The following is a 21,051-nucleotide window of genomic DNA, read 5'->3' as shown; positions in this document are numbered from 1 at the left end:
TCACCTTTCCTATCAATAGAGCAGTGATGCTATTTTTAACCCTCTGCAAAGTTCATAGATCCTTCACAAAGCCAGTCTGCCAAAACAGCTGTTCTTTGGGGAAGTTTGTCTCAGTTTCTCTTTAAAAATCTGCTTTTCTCAATGCAACAGGATCTTGTTTGCAAACAAAACACATACAGTCTTGAGCTTATAGATTTGTTTTTTTCATATGGAGGACAGAATGCTGCCCTGGAGGCTGACAAACTGTGGGAAATCGTAATGAGTTCTCTAGTAAATTTGGTATAGAGCTGTACCCCTGCAGTCTAAAATCACAGTGCAGGGCTTGAGGAGTTCAGCACTGCAATTCTTCCTATGGATTAATGAATAACTCCCTGGGGACATTTGTCTTATGAGTTTTGTTTATTGAAGTAAACCTCCTGTAGCATGTGGGAACAGTGTGGCTTTGCTGCTTCTTGCCTGGGACCCTGTCACATCTTGCCTGTCACAGGCCCATCAGGGATGTCTTCATCATGAAAACATTTATTCCTGTGAGGTAAACTCTGCAGGATCAGGTCCCTCTGGCACAGGAGCTTTGTCATATTCCAGTTCTACTCAGTCTGATGTTGGTGTAAGTCAAAAGTCACTAAGAAGAATAATGGAAATATGTCCCTGTAATCCAGTGAAATGAAGTTATTTGCACAAAACAAAAGAGTTACTGGTAAAACCTCATTAATAGTAGGGACAACTTATGTTGTAATTGAACTAGTGGACCTCACTAAAGATGGTTCCCCAGGAACTAAAACAAACATGAACTTGAGTTGCTTAATTATCTTTGTCTTGGAGGTTTTCATACTGTTCCCAGGCTCTGTAGGAGAGGAAGGAAGAATGATATGAATTACAAATCTACTATTATATCATTTTGTAACAAAGGGGATGGCCAAGAGTGTGGGATTTTTCAACTAGTGCCTGTGAACTCAGAAAGAGGAATAGACACTGTGAGAAGAGTTTGTAAATCACAGTCAACAAAAGGTTTACCCAACAATAACTGCTGAGAAGGTGCAGTGGGGATTCTTCTTTCCAGGTTTCAGAGATGTCTTCCCCATGCCCCAAAACATCATGGGTTTGTGTTTCTTCCAAGCTTAGGAGCACAAACACATATGAATTAAAGTTAATATAAAGCTACAAGACATTTACAGTGAGAAAATAAAGGATTGCCTTTCTGATGTCCCTCCTTCCCTCTTTTGATTCAAATAATATTTTCAATACAGCTTTTCCAGGGCAGGATAGAGTGCAGGACAGGGCCTGTGTCAGTCCATCCACACTAGCAAGAGAAGCTTGAGTAGCTGAGAAGGAGCACTATGAAGACAGTTATCAAGTCAGCTGGGGCCAAGGAGGCCACAGTAGGATCTGATCTTTGTAGAAAAATTTTTCTCAATGTAGAAAATGGATGTTTTCTGCCGTTGTTCTCTGCTCCCCAGTTCCTGCGGGCAGTCTCAGTGGGGATTACTTTAGCTTCTGCTGCTGACCCCTTATGCTTGCAGATAGTCAAAGTACATCCCAACCATAAAATTGGACAGATGAAAATATCTATGGAAAACACATTAAAGGAAAAACCTGTATGGAATAAGGTTATTAAGTTCCCCGACTATTAGGTCTTCCTAGACAGGCTGTTAACATACTAGCGATAAAGGAGAAGTGGATTAACTTGCAGCCTGCAGTGGTGATCCCTGTGTGTCTGTATTTCCCCTGCACGTCCTTTCAGTACTCTGCTCTTACCAAACTAGGAAGTTCCCAGTTCCAGGGACTGTTTCCAAAGGGTTGGAAATGTTTGCTTGTTTACTCAGCTTGGAGATTGCCAGACCAGCTTTCAGTGGACAAGGAATGTGGTCCCAAAAGTTGGCTAAGAACTGCAGCTGGAGTCCCGGCATCAGAGAGGGCAATGGCCTGGAACTGTACAAACTGCATAACCTCCTTGTTCTGGCCATCCAAGAAGTCCTACAACCCTCCCTGTGCTGTGGCTGCTTGTTGTTCTCTAGAGTACAGGGATATGTATAGATGCAGTAAGCCAAGGCATTGCTCCAAAGAGATGCTGAGGAGATGGAGATTGTCTGAGCCACAGTGGATTCTGGGTGTTCTGCACTAACTAAGGCAGATTAAGCACCCATTACCTTAAAAACAGTTTTCTGATACTGTAGGAACTGTCATTTGTGTCTTTGTTCCCACCTGATATAGAATGTTCTATAACAACTAAATTATAAACCCAAGCCATACTAACATCCCTCCTGCTTGTCTTCAGCTCCGAGTGAAACACCCCCTTCTCACTGCTGGGGAGTGATGATAAAACTAATTGTTATCTGTGAATTGACTTTACCCTTCAGTTTCCAAAATAAGTGAATTATGGGCTTGAGCTGCAAAGAGAGACCTGCTACATAACAGGCTACATGACAGGCTTGGTGCTGTCAGTGATAAGAAAATAGAAGCATTTGAGGTTCTTTGCAGTAAGCCTTTTTCAAAACAAAACTTAGCCCCTACGTAGTGTGAAGCCTTGTGGGCAGCTGATATTTGTGCCTTTGTTTTTGGGTAGTGACATAGCATCTGCCCTCTCCATGCCAACTCATTTCAGACACATTTAAAATTGAATTGGAGCATCTGGCTTTAGCTCTGCAGGACCGTGGCTCATCATCTAGTCATTAAACCTTTCAAGACCAGAAAAAGAGTGGTACAATATGGCTTTCAGGCAGTCTTAAGAAAAAAATTCCAAGCCTAAAAGCTTTAATCTTAAACATAGCAATACCTCAATGAATTCCAGCTTTTGATCTGGAGCAGAATGTGTTTCCAAATTCATTTCATGCTGTGCTGTTTCACAGGATATAACCACTTCACCCAGGGGTCCTACTCCTAGGCCTTCACAGAAACTTCAGAAATCAACCTTAATGTTAGAGCTGGCAATTTCTATTCTGCTCCTAACCCTGCCACAGAGCCACTGTATAATGCACCAGCTCTGAAAAGTGCTTTGAAGATTTAACTGGTTGTGAAGGCAGCAACTTCCTCATAACACGTTTGCAATTGTTCCAGTATGAAGATGCTTATCACTGGTATAACTCATTCAGATGCAATAACTGCAGAACTGCTGTGAGTTAAAGATGTTATGTGTTACTATTGCTGTGCTTACCCTTGTTAACAGAACAACTGTGGTTGTGTTTAAGCAGTTTAAGATGCTATCACAAACCAAAAACATGCATTTGTGCACATAGATCTCCAAATTGCTTAAAATTCAAGTTCAGGGACTTGCATTTGCTGTGTCTTGAAACAGTGAGTTGGCACTGGAGATTGTAGTCCTGGCACTATGCAGATCTAAAAACTAGAAATTAAGCACTGAGCAGAGTTGTGCCCAAGGTGTGCACAAAATATTCCATTTTGATCCTCTTCAGTCTTACACATTGTTACATTAATTGCCAATACAACATCAAGAGGTTTCCCAGCACACTGGGAATAGGCTGAACACCTTCCAGACTGGTGATCTCGCCTCCAAAACGAGGCTGAATGGGTAAATCCCCAGGGGAACTGAAGGGCAAGTGCCCGACTACAAGTGCTTAACCTTCATGGAAGCTGTAATTCGTAGAATCATAGAATGGTTTGTGTTGGAAAGGGGACCTTAAAGATCATCATGTTCCAACACCCCTGCCATGGGCAGGGACATCTTCCACTAGAACAAGTGTCTTAGAGCCCCATCCAACCAGGATCTGGCCTTAAACACTTCCAGGGATGGGGAAGCCACCATTTGTGCGGGCAACCTGTGCCAGTGTCTCACCACCCTCTGAGTAAAGAATTTCTTCCTAATATCTAATCTAAACCTACCCTCTTTCAGTTTGAAGCCATCACCCTTTGTCCTGTCCATTTGACATGCCCTTGTCAAAAGTCCCTCTCCAGCTTTCTTGTAGCCCCTTTAGGTGCTGGAAGGCTGCTGTAAGGTCTTCCAGGAAATTCCATTACAGCTTTCTCACTGCCCCTTGGTAAAGGGAAGATGGATGCTCCTGATCTTGTGGGGTGATTGGAAATGTCATTCAGGCAGAGCCCACCAGAAAACCAATGAGTGGATTACTATAGTGGCCATGCAGACTGCTGTTTCTGTAAGGCATCATGGTATTACTTTTAATAAAAATGAGCTGAAATGCAGAAAGTTTTTCTCATATTGGTTGTGTGATCATCTGACAAAATATTGAAACTTTTCACTGTTTTAGTGAGTGGAAAATCACTGAAAGGCTTTTTTTTCCTATTGAAAAAGTACCACAAGAAGATTTTCAGTGGTTGGATGCAGCAGTGACTAGGAGACAGTGTTTCTGCCTTTTCTATCTCTTTCAGAAGAGTAACCGCCACTGGTTTACTGTGTTTGCTGAGCTTCATTTCTGTTTTAGGGGATGAACAGGAGTCAGGTCTGAGACCCTGATCAGCCAACCTGTGATGTGACTCTCTCTAGACAAGCAAGTGGAGTATTTATGCCAAATATTTCTGTCTCCCTTTATCTGTCCTCCATATTCAAAGGTCACAGGAAATAAATGGCTTGAAATTATATCCTTTTTTCACCCCATTCTTTACAGATAAAATTTGACATTCTCAGTAGCCATATTTTCCCTGACATGGTACAATATTGGCAATGTAAAGCCAAATAGCAATGCAGAGCTCATGTCCAATGTGGATCTTAGTCTGGTATCAGAAGTCTCCAGCCTGGAGAATGCAAATGATTACAAGTTTTTTGATGAGAATGTGTTGCCTTTTATTTTTACTTCAGACATGGTGATTCACAAAAATTCAAACTTTCTCTTGTGGGAACGTACCAGTTCTGCTATGAAATTCATTTGGGGGAAGGTTTCTTTTGTCCAGGAAGGAAATCTGGGTCAGAAATGTCAAGCACTTCAGTAGAACCAGCCATGTCCTGGGTACAACATTCAACAACAACCATGGAGACCTCAGTGCTCTTTCTGGGTCTGACAACAAAATCCTGACCTCCTGCCTCCCAGATGACTCCTCATCTGCTGACTGGAAGGGGAACAGTTTCTCTCTGCCATATTCTTAGAGCAAAGATTTTTGAAAATACTTGCTTCCATCCAGATACAGAGCAGAAAAAATCCCATGAAAATGCTTGTGAAATAAGGGTGTTTTCTTCTCAGATATCCTGGAGGCTGAATAACTTTTCTGAAATATATGAAGATTTACTTTTTCTTTTAATTTGCACTACTGCACATTTTACTAATGGAAGGAGTGTCACACTATGTACAAAGCATGGAACTGGCAAACAGGAGAATCAGTTTCAGTGCTTTCCTTTGTCCTGGCACAGATTCCTTGGCATCCCTGATGGTTTGACAAACATTTTCACCAGGATCTGCACCACTTACAGGTGAACGTCTCTTCCAGTGGTTCGTTCCCAGGGTTGTATGTCCCCAGTGACCGTGTTCAGGTTTGCCAATGTCTGTAGAGCCATCTATGCTGTATCATCAGCCAGGGAAGCTGCTCTGAGATCAAGTGACATGGTTCTTTCTAAGCTAGGTACTTCCTCTTGCTGATTAACCATGTGACTGCACACATGCTCATGCTGGCACAACCACTGGAATGGCACAGGGACAGGAACAAGCAACAGGAGGGAAGGGTGAACCAAGTTCATTGAGATATGTCCTCGTTTTTTTCTTGTGCAATGATAATAACAGTTATTTGCCATAGAGAAGTGTTAAATCCATGGTAGAAAATAGCAGTTTAACAACTATGCACCTATAAATCTGCTCATTTATATCTTGTCAAGCATGTGACTGTGTGCTTGAGTAGATGTAGTTCAATAATTACAGATTTTGAATATTTTACTGCCAGCTGTTTGTCCAGATATGAATCAGTTGGTTAGTTATGGGTGAAGTTTTCATTAGGATTTAAGCTCCTTAGACACTCCTGAAAATGTTTTCTTCTATCCTGCTGTCTAATCTGCTATCAGCATAGCAAAAATACCATTAATTAAGAACTTTATAATCTTCTTCACAGAGTGCAGAATGCATTTACCATTGCTGTTCATTGGGCTGTGTCCAGCACTAGTCATCTGGAGCATCAGGCCCTGCATGCACAGGAGCAGGACATGCTCAGGCTTCTGCCTAGGAAGGAAGAAATTGTCCTGTAAGAGCAGGGTTATCCTACAAAATCTAGCATTTGGCTCCAGCTGTGGACCAGTGTCAGTGACTTAGTAAGACATGTGGCTACTTTCATTCAAAAATAAAAGAGCACTGAAAAAACATCCTACATGTCATATCTGTCTTCTGCACTGATAATTTGCCATTAATACATACTGTGTCTGGTGGCAAACTAGAAGATGATGAGTTGGGTGTACTATTCAGTATCCAAATCTAAATGTTTGCTATCTGGAGATTAGCAAATGTGACACCCATCTACAAGGAGGGCCATAAGGAGGATCCAGAGAACTACAGACCTGTCAGCCTGACTAGATCATCTTGAGAGTCATCATGTGACATATGCAGGACAACCAGGGGATCAGGTCCAACCAGCAAGTGTTTGTGAAAGGCAGGTCCTGCTTGACCAACCTGATCTCCTTCTATGGCAGACTGACCTGCTTAGTGCATGAGGGAAAAGCTCCTTTAGTAAAGCCTTTGACGCTGTCTCCCGCAGCATTCTCCTGGAGAAACTGGCTGCCCCTGGCCTGGACAGGTGCTCTGTTTGCTGGGTAAAAAACTGGCTGGATGGCTGGGCCCAGAGAGTGATGGTGAATGGAGTTACATCCACTTGGTGGCTGGTTACAAGTGGTGTTCCCCAGGGCTCAGGATTGGGGACAGTCCTGTTTAACATCTTTATCAATGATCTAGACAAGGGAGTCAAGGACACCTTCATTAAATTTGCAGACAACACCAAGTTGGGTAGGAGCATTGATGTTCTGGAGAGTAGTAAAGCTCTGCAGAGGGATCTGCACTGGCTGGATTGATGGACCAAGGCGAATTGTTTGAGGTTCAACAAAGCAAAGTGCTGAGTCCTGCAAGGCCAATGGCATCCTCGCCTGTATCAGAATTAGTGTGACCAGCAGGACCAGGGCAGTGATTGTCCCCCTGTACTTGCCACTGGTGAGGCCGCACCTCAAATCCTGTGTTCAGTTCTGGGCCCCTCACTCCAAGAAAGACATTGAGGTGCTGGAGCATGTCTGGAGAAGGGCAATGGAACTGGTGAAGGGTCTGGAACACAAGTCTGATGCGGAGTGGCTGAGGGAGCTGGGGTTGTTTAACCTGGAGAAAAAGAGACTCAGGGAGGACTATCTCACTCTCAACAACTACCTGAAAGGAGGTTGTAGCAAGGTGAGAGTCAGTCCCTAAGTTGACAAGTGATAGATAGACGGGATGAGAGGAAACGGCCTCAAGTTGCATCAAGAGAGGTTTATATTGGATATTAGGTAAATTTCTTCATGGAAAGTGTTGTCAAGCATTGGAACAGGCTGCTCAGGAAAATGGTAGAGTCACCATACCTGGAGGTGTTTAAAAGATGTGTAGATGTGCTGCTTATGGACATAGTTTAGTGGTGGAATTGGCAGTTCTGGGTTAACAGTTGGACTTGATGATCTTAAAGGTCTTTTCCAACCTAGATAATTCTATGATTCTAAACATATTATGTGATTTGTGAAGAAGTATGATTGCTGGACTTCCAGGGAGACCATGGAAACTAGTAGGTGTGACCTACTGAAGTAATATAAGAAGAGCGTAAAACAAAAGAAACCATAAGAATATATATACTATTAAGTTGTATACACTATAGAGACAGACCAAATTCAAATGGCAAAAGAATGTGAGTCATCAAAGCTCTACTGGTGTTGGGACTGCTAATCCAGAATCTATAGAGTCTGGATAGTCTGAGCCCCACAGTCCCTGCAAGACAGGACTGCCTCCAGACCCTCAGGGACTGCATGCTGTTGCTTGCTTTCTTCTTGGATATCCTATCTGATAGTACATATCATGCCATTTGAATGTGCCTTTCTTTTTTCTTCTCAGGGAATGGCTTTTACACTTGAAGAAAGGCTGCAGCTGGGAATTCATGGCCTCATTCCTCCTTGTTTCCTGAGCCAAGATGTCCAAGTCCTCCGTGTGATGAAAAACTTTGAAAATAAATCAAATGATCTAGACAAGTATGTCAAAAAATGTCTTATTTCCTCCTCCCTCCACCTTTACTTTTCAATTCCTTAAAGCGTAAAGGAAGACTTGAGGATCCTGCTTCAAGGCACACATTTCCTTCAGAGTCACTTTTTTCCAACTGCCCATACTCTCCAGCAGCAGGAATGTTTATTCTGTCTAGTCCACCTTCATCTCAGTTACATGCCATCCCAGTCCCAAAGCAGAATCATAGAATAGTTTGAGTCTGAAGGGACCTTAAAGATCATCTCGTTCCAACCCCCCTGCCATGGGCAAGGACATCTTCCACTAGACAAGGTTGTTCAAAGCCCCATCCAACCTGGCCTTGAACATTTCCAGAGACAGGGAATCCACAGCTTCTCTGGGCAGCCTGTGCAAGTGCCTTACCACACTCACAATCAAGAATTTCTTCCTAATATCTAATCTAAACCTACCCTTTTTCTGTTTGAAGCTGTTACCCCTTGTCCTATCACTACAGGCCCTGATAAGAAAGTCCCTCTCCACCTTTTCTTTAGGCCCTCTTTAAGTACTGGAAGGCTGCTAAACGGTCTCCCCAGAACCTTTCCTTTCCAGGCTGAAAAACTCCCAGCTCTCTCAGCCTGACTTCATAGGAGAGGTGGTCTCCAGCCCTTTGGTCATCTTCGTGACCCTCCTCTGGACCTGCTCCAGCAGGTCCACTGATACTACTTTTTTCTACCACTACATTACTGGAGAGCTCTGGTATACTTTGTGCACAAGTACACAACAAAAAAGCAGTTCCTGTTCTAGATCACTGGAGGCAGAGTGAACATATGTGCTGCATTTACCTATCTGTACACTCATCAATACACTCAACTAAAATACTGGGTGGAAGAACAGAAAAAAACTGTCAATGGGTACGAAAAAAATAAAAAAAATGGAACAATGATATATATTGACTAATCTTTCTGTTCCTGAGTTTCCATTGCATCCAGTATTGTTCATCCAGGTTATCGGTAGAAGATGCTCTTTGATTCCTGCTGTGATGGACAGTAGGGTTTGCATCTCCAACTCCCTCAGCTGTCATTGATCTGGGGACTGAGGCAACGGGACTCTTAGCCTGTAGAGCAATTGCATTGGCTTTTCTACTTCACAAATTCCTGTGTTGATCTTGCAAGTTTTATATTGTTGACCTTTTGATGGAAATTCTAAAATTCTGAGGTTGTGCATAGGTCTGACTTCCAGCCCTACTGAGTCTTTGTGAGCTGTCAGTGAGGATGGTTGGAGCTGACCAGGCCGTCTGGGACATTTTTCTCCAGGTATCTGCTCATGATCTAGCACCAAGGAGTGTCATGACTTGGAAGAACTGAGTATATACTGAGTGAGCCAACAACTGCTTTTTGTGAAACTGTTAAAAACCATAAATACTGATATATAACTATTTTATTTTACTTTTAAGGTATATTGTTCTTATGGCCTTGCAAGACAGGAATGAGAAGCTTTTTTACCGAGTGCTGACCTCTGATATCGAGAGATTCATGCCCATTGTTTACACCCCAACGGTTGGGCTGGCATGTCAGCAGTATGGTTTGGCTTTCAGGAGACCTCGGTGAGTGAAGAGACTATGCTTGCCCCTTTTTTTAATTTTATGTGAGTATTTCTTTACGTGGGTGGCTCAAAACATCTAAAACTCAATCATCAAAAGATGAACCAGCAAGCAACGTTGTGTGTGTACATTTGATGATGAGCTGGGGAGTAGAGAATAGCTCTGCCTTCTTCCTATAAACAGAGTGGTTTTGTTCTCAAACAGTGCTGTACAGTCTGTGCAGCTTTAGCTCCAAACAGGTCGCTGAACTTGTGGCTGCACCCATTTCCATCTGCTGTCTCAGGAGCACTGAGTGCCTTCTGCACTGCTGCCGTTTGTGTAATTGGTGGGGTTTGGATACATTGTGCTGATTTTGAACTTCTGTATGCACTTCCACAAACCACCTCGCAAGAATCATTTTTATAGGAGATGCTGCTCTGCATCAGTGCCTTCCTCTCTGCTCAGAACACTTACTGTGTAAATTCATGCAACATTAAACACTCAATACCACATTGGAAGACCCTATTCTGCATAATTCTTTTTAGTGATTAATGCTTAGATAAAGCCCTCGTTAGCTTTCTGAAATACATTTTAGTCCTAGCCTGGAAATTCAATGCTAAGGGTCAGTTTTCTTTGCTACTTTTTATTTTTTTGTCCTTGAAATGTACAGATAAACATTTTATTTAGCTTATACCATTTTCAAAGCACTTTACAAGCATGAGGTTTGACTGCAGTGTCAGCTGAGAATAGAGTTGTTGGTGAGAATAGTGATGTAGGTAGGCAAGTTCTACTAACTGACTCAACGTTGCCAGGGGACTGTGAGGCAGACCTCGAAGATGTAAGGACTCTGCAGACAGATAATGAGTAACGTATTATGGATAGTTCTTGGCAAACATGCTTGCTTCCTGCTTGTCATCAAAATTTCTAGTAAAGCCACTGTATTCCTTCACATGAGCTGCTCCTCAGGATTGCTTTTTGGCTTGTGTCTGTCCCAGGTAATTGCATTCTGTGCCCTCATATGCAGTTTCTGGATCTGCTGGGCTGTGGTGTAGTTTATCTAGTCAAACCTTGACCATATCTCCTTTTCCTCCTCAGTGGATATAAGGAAACCAGAGAAGGAATTACTGGAAACCAGAGAAGGAATTACTCTTTGTAGGGGGGACACTTACTACTTCTGGGCGTGAGTGAAAGGTAGCAGAGATTAGAGAGCCCAGACTGTGTCTCCAGGAGTTGAACTGTAAGCACTGTCATGCAGGGAAGAGCACACTGCTGGTTCTCAGCTAATCAATATTCATGCAACAATTGCTGCTGTACAGCCACTGTGTCTTTGTCTCCAGGCTGCCTTTGCCTTGCAATAGGTTGAATCAATATTTGGGAGCTTTGCTTCTTTTATTTTCCATTAATTGTTATCTTCAGGAAAGCAGGGATGCCTTTCCATATACTGAACTCTTTCTGCAGCTGTTGCAGAATTTCCCTTCCTGTAACTCACATCTTCCTCATGTTTTAAATCCACAGTGTTTTACCAGTATGGTGAGAACATCTGTTCTCTTAGTCTGACAGTTTTGCTGCTGAATTTGAGCTGGGGCTGTTTCCAGCCCATGGCTTCTGCAGGAAAGGGCAAATGACCGTGCCTTTAGTACACTGGATTTCCTGTGGTGGGGAGTTTGTTTCCCTGAAGATGTAGAGTGAATTTCAGCCTAGCTTCAGATTTGTTTTTCACTGAGATTGTTTTAGCAGAAGAATGTTTTTATTGCAAAAAGAGCTGTTATATCATGTAAAGTGATGAGGTTAAAATGGGAAGCATTAATATGTGCTTTTTTTTCCTAATCTGACTCTTACTGTCGTGGAGTATATATTTTCCTCTCCTGAAGCATGTTCCATACATTATGAGTTTGCCTGGAAGATACATAGTTCAAGGCAGGATGCCAACACTTTCCGCTAGAATGACTGGGACCTCCAGATTTGGGGAGCTCAGGAGTTAAGATCAAAGTCTGAAGTTTTAGCTCTTCCCATGCTATCCTAAGGTGCACTGGCAGTCTGAAAATCTGATTCTTCTAACCTAATTTTATTTGTATTGGAAGGTTTTTAAAACAAAATGACACTCGTGTCAATATGTTTCACTGGTGTTTTAGGAAGAACATAGCACCTGGAACTGGAGAGAATGTCCAAGCCATTCAGTTTTGCTCAGCCATCACAGGAAGCCTTATTTAATCCTGTTCGTTAACTGATTATGTTTTATTTTAAATCTGCAATAAGGCTGCCCTATGCAGCCCATTCCAGTACTTAGCTCTCATATAAATTGAAATTGTTTTTCCCCTTGTATATAACCTAAATGTTCTTTGCCAACATCACCCTCTTGACAGTAGCATTTTCACAATAGAAGAATGGGATCATGTTGAGCCTGGTGGTTTTCTTGCCTGTAGTTTGTGCTGCACTGTCCTGGTGTTCCTACTCTGGAGTGTCCTGTTTGGCTACATTTCTTCTGAAATACACTGCAGAAGAGTGAGCGCCACTTTACCACAGAGGACTGGCAGTGTTGAAGAGGTCAGAGCAGTGAGTTTAGTTCTGCTAACACGTCCCAGCATGCCCTTGCCTTTTTTGGCATTATCAGTGGTCTGGTCACAGTAATTCATTTTGTCATCTCCCTGCAAATCTGTTCTTTGAGACAATTACCCCACCAGATATGTGCCACTCTAGAATTGTGCTTAGCATTTCTCCTCACTACATGTCCTGCTGTGAACTCTGTCCTTTTGTGTTAGGGTCATTCTCTCCATGGAATCAATGTCTTTTGTCCTCTGGAGTGCTGCAACTCCCAGCCCAACTCTTTGGGCAGCAGAGAGCTGATTTGAATGTTTGCTGTAGCAATTACCTTTTCATCCAAACTGTCACAATTAATGCTGTTAATCAGGGAGATGATATATCTCAGTTTTAAAAGCCTGCATATACTCCAACATGGATGGATGTGCCCATATAGCACAGCTTATGGTGCAGAGGGATGATGCAGAATATGATGCAGCCTGTCTGCAGCCACAGCAGCAGCAATTAGTGACCTGTGGACACAATTAGCTTCTTCCCCATGTTGAGATCTTTCTCAGCCCCATTACCGCTTGGCTTTATATTTAAAGGTTGAGCCTGAAGAGATTAAAGTGCAAGTAACTTGCTTACAAAGCAGCTCTTGTATAACAGCATCCATAACCAGTCTGATGATGTCCAGCAGGGCTTCTCTCATCAGAATACATTTATCAGTGTTTGCATGGCTGCGGATTTTTTTTGCCAGACACTGCTGTTGTAATTGCAGGAGTCGATGCCTCTTTTTATTTTCTTAGTCTTTACCTACAAACCCTTAAGGGTAGATCTGTTACCTGCACTTTTATGGGGCTGGTCTCCAGAGTTCTACTTCCAGGTCAGGACTCCAGCATCCTTCCTGCCAGCAGATTTGTCTGCTCCAAATGGAATCAGACACCTGATGTAATTTGCTTTCAAAAAGCTATCCAGCCAGCAGTCTAAAAGCACAGTCTTTCTCTATTTACCAGTAGAAAAGAGCTACTAGGAAAAAAACACAAATATCCAGCACTTCTCATGCTCATCTGTGATGCCCACAGTGTCTTCACTTCTGGTGGACCAGGCAGAGCTCCTGATGCCCCTGGTTCCTGCCTCTGCCTTTCCCAAACTCCTACTGCTTTTCTCTTCACTAGTTGCTTTAAATTCTTCAGGCAAGATTTTTTTCCTTTGGCCTCAGACTTTTTCCTATGTGAAGCCTCAAGGATTTGGAATGACTGAAATAGAGGTGGAACCATAAAATTAATAAAAATTACGTTAAGACACTGTTGTCTAAGAGCTCTGATTTTTGCTGGAAGGTGTCTATGTTGAATACATTTTTCCTATCTTGTTTTCCAGGCAGTTCCATAATGAGTTAACAGTATGTGTTTATTCAAAGCCATGCAATAAGCATTACAACCTTCAGGCTAAAGTACAGTTTCATTTTGTATTTTGAATTTTTGAAATAAAAAATATAAATTATTGTGTAATTTGTAAGTACAGGTTGAAGTACCAAGCAATAGCACCTCTGTCACAGTTATGATTAAGGACCCTTTCAAAATCTGTCTACTGGGGTCAAAACACATTAAGTAAGCACAAGAGCAGAGTAACCATGTCTAAAGAGAAGTCTTCCTAGGCACAAATCCTTTCTGCAGCAGTGGCCAGCAGCAGGAGGAGTATAGGTCTAGGGTAAGCAGATATGCTCACTTCTTAAGGGCTTGTCAAGTTATGCTCCTCCTCAATTTGTCTTTCAGGCTCTTGTGGTTGCAGTTTTGTTACAAAAATCAGTTGCTCTGTTTGGCATCACAAGTTCTGGAATGATTGTGAGGGGACTCAGATGTATGCACATTGTCAAGGCCAAATGATATGACTGAGAATAGTGTTCCAAGGTGACAAGACTTGTTTCACATATTGAACAATATGTCTTTTACAAGATATGATGATCAAGGGTGATCCAGACTTAAGGGAGATTTCTTGCAGAGTTGTACAGCTTCAGGTCCTATGGCTGCACATGAGCAACTTTTCAGTCTGTCTCCTGCAATCCATCCCTGGCATCCCTTCACTCTTCCCTCCCACCACCCCTCCCACCGCCTCCAGAGATGTCCATGCAGTGATCTGGTTCAAGGATAAATCTGGGTAGATCCAAGCCCTTTTTGGGCCAGACTAGCAGTAATCCAAATAGCCAGTTCACTGCCACCTGCAACAGGAGTTGTGCTGACATGATGAAAGGGATATGCTAAAGCAGGAGCAAGCTGCTCAAGGCACATGGATGGCAGGTTTGCTTATGTGCAGCAGCAGTGATAACACAACTAGCTTCAAGCAAAGGACAGGTACTAAAGAACTAAGTACTACCTAGGTACTATGGAACACAGGCCTGGAAAGTGTTTTTTTGCTTTTCAAAGCCCAGGCCCCATCAGAAATTTGGTAGAAGGGAAGAATGAAATATAACAGAGCTGGGCTTGCAACATTCTGAGACTTAATGAGGGAAGGAAGGAGAAGTCTTTGTTCTTCAATCCCGTTAACAGATAGTCACTCTTTCCTTAGGAAATACTTCTGCCACCCAAGCTTTCAGACCGTGGTTGAGAGTCCTTTTTGCTTTAGAGTAAGAATATAAAGGCCTCTACAAAGAAAAGTTCATGGTAATATTTTGATCTTTTTTTTTCCCTTTTTTTTGCTTCTTTTTTTCAATGTCAATGTATGTAGTTAATATCATGGGGGCCCTTATACAGCACAGGACTGAACATGTGCAATGCTATTTAAAAGGTATGTTTTAAACCTGAGGATCTCTTTTAATTGTGAGTGTCTTTGAAAGAGACTATACTTTTTCACAAGGAGAAAGCAGAGTGGAAACTTGTCTGAGGGCGTAGAATCAGGGTTTTATTTCTTCTGTGATAGGGAGGGATAGTTTATTACAGTGGCATAAGACCATAGTCTCTCGAGACACTGGTTAATTCATGAACATACTGGTATTTGAAAGTATAAAGTTGTCAGCTGCTCCTCAAAAGCTTTTTGCATCCCTTGGTAGCAGGAGTGGAAGAGGTTGGTGTATCACCATTGGAGAGAAGTTATGAGACAGAAGAAACTTGCCTAAGTTCACTCTTTTTATCTAGAAACATAAATATCCTTGAGGACTGCTTGCAGAACAATGCCAAACATGTTGAGATTAAGCTGAACCTGGAGAATGAAAGTTAACAGGATGCAGATGGTGTGAAAATTAAGTCTGACAGAATAATGATCTGTGTCTCTGATGAAAAATGAGCAAATGAAACATCAGTCAATCTACAGAATTGTCTTGTCAGCAGGTCTGGCTCTTCTGAGTGGCTTTTTTTAATGGTGTTGTGCAGTCTGAGCAGCAGGAGGAAAAGTTCCTGACATTTCTAGACACTTTAAGCCCAAACAAAATGGAACTAGAACAAAGATGTAAATCCCACAGAGTTGTCCCTAACCACAGAATTATCTGCACTCCCTCTTCTATAAAACAGTGGAGACCAGAAGTGAGTGAGAAGACTGGGGTTTGGATTATTGTCCTGAAAAGTTCTTTTGAAACCCCTTTAGGCAATCTCTACTTCTTATAAAAACATTGGTTGTCACAACTTCTCTTCTTGCCACCAGCCTGGTTCAACCTTCTTCCAGAGGCAGCTGAAATCAGTGTATGAGAAGATGAATGTGTTTAACAGTGTGTTTAGGTAACTGCCACAAACAGACTGGTCTTGTAGCAGACTGAAGGGGAGGGGATGTCTGTGGAAAGTCTCATGGAGGCCATGTGTAGTCAAGAAACCCTGAAGAAGTTGGCAGAAGGTATAGGTGTGAGACAGGCCTTAGTATGAGACAAGATTATTGAAAGAGGAGGGGAAGACCATGGTTGAAGTAGGTGAAGAGAAAGCATTTAGTGCAGAGGGAGACCAGGGCTGCTGAAAATGGCTCAGCTTGTGTGGAACTTCTTCTGAGAGCTGAGAGTTCAGAGGTTCCCCCTGTGCTCACCCCACTTTTTCCAGGCATGTCTTTTCAGCATGCTGTACCCCCATCCTTGTTCTATCTCTGTTTCCTCTTTGGTGAAGTGTTTCTCAAAATGAGGAGAGGAGGACAGATTGGCTTCTGGGCATACAGAGAGAACAGCTGGTGTATCAGTCCTGGTCTGAGGTTTCATGGAGGCTGGGGAATGGGATGGACACTGTTGATGTTGGGAAGCCCTACCACAGTTATTACATCACAATGGGAGTGAAAAAGGACTCTGATCCATTTTTTTAGTTAGAAAAATAGTTAGTGCTTCTTATTCTGTATCTCCAGTCTTCTCTCTCTCTCTTCCTTCTTATACTAAGAAAAATATGTGTGCAGGAGCTCTAACAACCACAAGAAACTTCCATGGGCATGAGGTAAAATTTCAGAAGTTAACAGCAAATCTCATGTTAATTTATGAAGGTCAGGCTTTCTGCTGCTGTCAGAGGTTATTTAGATTTAAGTCTGTTGAAATTCTTTGATTTACCAGGAGAAGCTCAAAGGAAAAGGTGGAGTGGCCAAATGAAAGAGATTGACCTTGAAGGAAATACAAGAGGATGTGTTTTCCATTGATCTGGCATAAATCTATGCTGCTGCCACAAGAAGCAACCCCACCTCAAACAAAAAATGCCAAAGACAGGGAGGAGGGAAGAGAATTATTTAGAATAATGAATACCAGGATGTAAATTGGAGGGGAAATGATGCTGACTATCATGAAAACCTTGAACAGCAGTATCCATTGGGCTGTGGAATATCTGTGGGCTGTGCTTCGTGACTTAGAGACATTTTTTATGAGGAGTAATCCTCTTTTTAACAGTTTACTTCATGTATCATTTATATTAATAAATTATACATTTTTATTATATAATTTATATTGACTTTTATATGCCACTGCAAAGTGACTGAGATGCAGCTCATGTTGCTGTGTAATGGCTGTGTCAGAGCTAGCAAGCTTGCACCCTTATGCTCAGGGCATCTGTTTCTGAAAGAGAGGAGATGGGCTGCTTTAAGAGCTGCTTTGCATTTTCTGTATTCTTCCCCAACAGGTCTGCATCAAGTGAGGGCTTCTGTGCTTTAGCACTGTAGTTCTTATATTCCTTAGGTTTTACTGTGGTTGGGTGTTGTTTCTGGAGAACTCTGTGTTCAAGCACATTGTTCAAACATTTTGACAAGTCAAGCGACACATGTCAGTACAGAGGTGGGCCCACATGAGCCTTGGGAAGTTCAACAAGGTCAAGTGCAAAGTCCTGCACTGGGACAGGGCAATCCCAAGCACCAAAACAGGCTGGGCAAAGGGTGGATTGAGAGCAGCCCTGGCAAAAAGGACTTGAGGGGGTTGGTAGAACCATTATATGTGCACTCACAGCCCAGAAAGTCAGCCATATCCTGGGCTGTGTCAAAAGCAGCATGGCCAGCAGGCTGAGGGAGGTGTTTCTGCCTCTCTGATCTGGTGAGACCTCACATAGAGTGCTGCATCCAGCGCTGAGCGTCCCATCATAAAGATGTTGGATAGAGTCCGGAGGAGGCCATGAAGATGCTCAGATGGATGGAGCACCTCTCCTATGAAGACAGGCTGAGAGTTGTTCAGCCTGGAGAAGTGGAGGATCCAGGGAGACCTTATAGCATCTTCCAGTAACCTAAAGGGGTCTACAAGAGAGCAGGAGAGAAACTTTCTGCAGGGTCACGGAGTGATAGGATAAGGAGCGATGCTTTTGGAATGAAAGAGGGTAGGTTTAGATTAGATATAAGAAGCTTCTGACTGTGAGAATGGTGAGCCACTGGCACAGTTACCTTGAGAAGTTGTAGATGCCCCATCCCTGTGAATGTTCAAGACCAGGTTGGATGGGACTCTTGAGAAGCCTGGTGTAGTGGAAGGTGTCCTTTCCCACGACGAGGGGGTTTGGTCTAGATGATGTTTAAGGTCCCTCCAGCCCAAACCGTTCTGTGATCCTATGATTCTATAACATGATTGTAGAAGACTTCCTTTAAAAGCTGATGATATTTGCTGTATTTGCTGCAATTTATGGCAAAAGTTATATTTTTTTTATTAGGTGAGTTTGCTAAGAGTGTGCCAAGTTATATTTAATTTATCTGAAAGCTGATTGCTCTGGTATTGTCAAAATAATCTTTCTTTTCTTTGTCAAACTTTGTCCTACTTGTGTGTTCATTCTTGGGAATCCCTGCAGTGCACTTTTTAAAAGTGAAGGTGTGGATCTTGGAAGAATTTACACAGTGCAGGAAGGAAATATAATCAGATTTAATTTTGCGGGGATTTTTGATCCCACCTTAACCTCAGTACTATCAAGTCAAACACAATACATTATGTGCTTAGCAGTGAAAACAGATAAGGGCTCAATATCAACTGAGCAACAGCACTAATTGCCCATCTCAGCTTGTTTCTCTTTGTAACTCTTGATTACTGAGATACTGCCAGGATTTAACACACAGACAGGTTTAGGGCTGAACCTTGAAAAAGGCAGAGGAAAATCAAGGCTCAGTCAGATTTTCGTACACTTAACAAAGTGTTTTTGAACAAAGGGCTTCAAGCCCCTTGAACATGATGAGCTTAAATGCAGCAAAGGATACTGAATTTGGGAAATGCCCATACTTGCTCATTGGTGGAATCCCTGGATGATGGGAACTTATGTCTCACCTCTAAGCCTGATCTTTACCCATCTGCATCTGTAAATTTATGTGTGGGTAACAGAAGACAGTCTGGTTTCTCCCTCTCCCTCCTGCACATCAGCTAGAAGGGAGCTCTGGGTGCTGAGGGTAAGCCAGAGTCAGACTCCATGCTGCAAACCTGCTTGGGCTCTTACCCAGCCCTTGGCTCCAGCAGCTCAGTACTTACACAAATAGACCTCTCAGAGACCCTTCTAAACATGAGTATCAAAACACCACTGCTGAAAAGGACACTGGAAAAATTCAGTTTGTTAAGTTTTAAAATACAGGGAGAATTTAACGCCTAAATTATGCTATGACGTGACAGTTCTCTGGTTCAACCAGAGAATGCAGTCCTGAGAATACAGTAGGGACAAGCAGCTCATGACAAGCCAAGAGCAGCATGGGTCTGTTTACCTCCTTCCTTAATGCTAGAATGTGGATAGCAGAGATCCATTGGGGACCTGATTACAACCCTCTGTATTTTGAGATTGCTGCATAATGACCAATAACAGTGCTTACTGAGCTGGTCTTTCTGTATCAACTCTGCCCTGGAGAGGAAGAAAGGACTATTTATTCCTTAGGCTGTTTGCTGACTAGCAGAACCAATAAATCCAGGATTCCTCCTGGTTTCTGTCCACTGTCCCCTAGCACTTCATATTTATGACAGCTTCTGTTCCCTTCCACATCTCCTTCAACCCTTTTGCATGTCCACCTGTGCTGCATCATAGCCACCCATACCAGCTTGTGCTTCTCCCCTTCCCTCACCTATTCCTTAGGGAAGAGTGAGCACAGCTTTCAGTGCTCTGCTTGCTGTCCCCTCTGATTTCCTGTCTGTACCTTTTTGATCCTGCACCATAACCATTCCTTTTTTTCATTTGGTTCCCTCTACAGTCACTTTTTTCCTCCTTTTCTCTGTCTTCTGCTTAGTCTTGCAGCCTCTGAGGAAAGCTCTGATGCTTTGCTAGGGCTGAGCTAGGTCTTAGTAGGTACTGGGTGGGAAGCAGCACATGTTGGGTGTACTACAAGCTGTCGTTTTGGCCAACTGTCAGAATAATTATCAGAGGAAGGTCTGTGTTCCCCTCCACGGAGTGGCGGGGACATGAACACCTTTATCTTTTTATCTCAACAGTAATTTTCATAAAAGGGTGTAAGAACAAACATCTTTGAGACCTTTGCCTTTCTGATAAATTTGTTGAAATGAGCCTGCAGGAGAGAGAGGATGAAGTGTTATTGTTATAATCGCCCTTTTCCTGGCAAAAAAAAAAAAAACAACAAACTATTAAAATTATGACCTGGTAAATGAGGAGATAGATCCAAAAGCTTTGTTTTAGGCTCTGATCTGCTGTGGCAGGGGTTGGACTATACCAAAGCACGAGGAGGACTACAGCTTGCACTGAAGCCTGTGTGCACTGCTCTCTGTGTTTGGGTGCAATTGCTTGTATGTGCTCATTCAAATCTCCCTGTTCTTTGGCAGTTTCCTACAGCTTAGCAGTTTGCCATCCCTTGGAATCGTGGATATTTCCCTGTGTAGGTTTGTGGGGTTTGTGTGGATAATGTATCTTTCATTATTGTACCTTGAAGCCTGCATCTTCTGGATCCCACATTGATTTTTGGGTTTCCTGCCTAAAATGTATGATGAAAACATTAAGGAAATTTATAGTAGTAATGCTATCATTCACCTTGCAGATCATTTGAAATTAAATCTTTTAGTGTACTTAAATTATAGATATGTCGCCTTATAAATCTCTGTACAGATATCATTAATAGTTGATTGTGCTTGGTTTCTATTATTTTTTCATCAGTACCTCAGGGTACTGTTCAGCATCCTGCAATTTACAAAGAAAATAATCTAAAACAACAAAAAGTTCTTGGCTTTTATTATAAACAAATCTGCAAAATATAGCTGATGAATCATCACAGAGATTTTGTCCAATCTGATGATTAATTGTACTGTATTTAGACAAATCACTGCATGCTAGCACATACTGTCTCTCCAAAGCCTGTAGCCCACAGGCATTTGTAATCTCAAGCTCCCTAAAACAGCCAAGCAATTTCAAAGTTTATTTTGTTATTCTGAAGCTTTTTGTCCTATTCTGGCAGAGACCAGAAGAAAAAAAATCAACAGTGGGGGTACAGCTGGTGGAAATGTCTCTAAAGACTCATATTGCTCAA

The 21,051-nt window shown here is 42.4% G+C and overlaps 1 protein-coding gene across 1 annotated transcript in view; it reads left to right on the top strand.

Moving 5' to 3' along the window:
- Nucleotides 1-8,000: 8,000 nt before the first annotated feature.
- Nucleotides 8,001-21,051, top strand: part of ME3 (malic enzyme 3) — a 53,605-nt gene continuing 40,554 nt past the window's right edge. Inside the window, exons 1-2 of the mRNA XM_029960930.1 lie at nucleotides 8,001-8,134; nucleotides 9,556-9,705. Coding sequence (XP_029816790.1) covers nucleotides 8,004-8,134; nucleotides 9,556-9,705 — 281 coding nt within the window. The 5' untranslated portion in view covers nucleotides 8,001-8,003. The remainder of the gene's footprint in view (nucleotides 8,135-9,555; nucleotides 9,706-21,051) is intronic.

This window comes from Manacus vitellinus, unplaced genomic scaffold (assembly GCF_001715985.3).
Source record: "Manacus vitellinus isolate BGI_N305 unplaced genomic scaffold, ASM171598v3 scaffold_2_pilon, whole genome shotgun sequence".
NCBI lineage: Eukaryota > Metazoa > Chordata > Aves > Passeriformes > Pipridae > Manacus > Manacus vitellinus.
The sequence above is the reverse complement of the archived record's forward strand: the minus strand, read 5'-3'. Positions and strand labels throughout refer to the sequence as shown.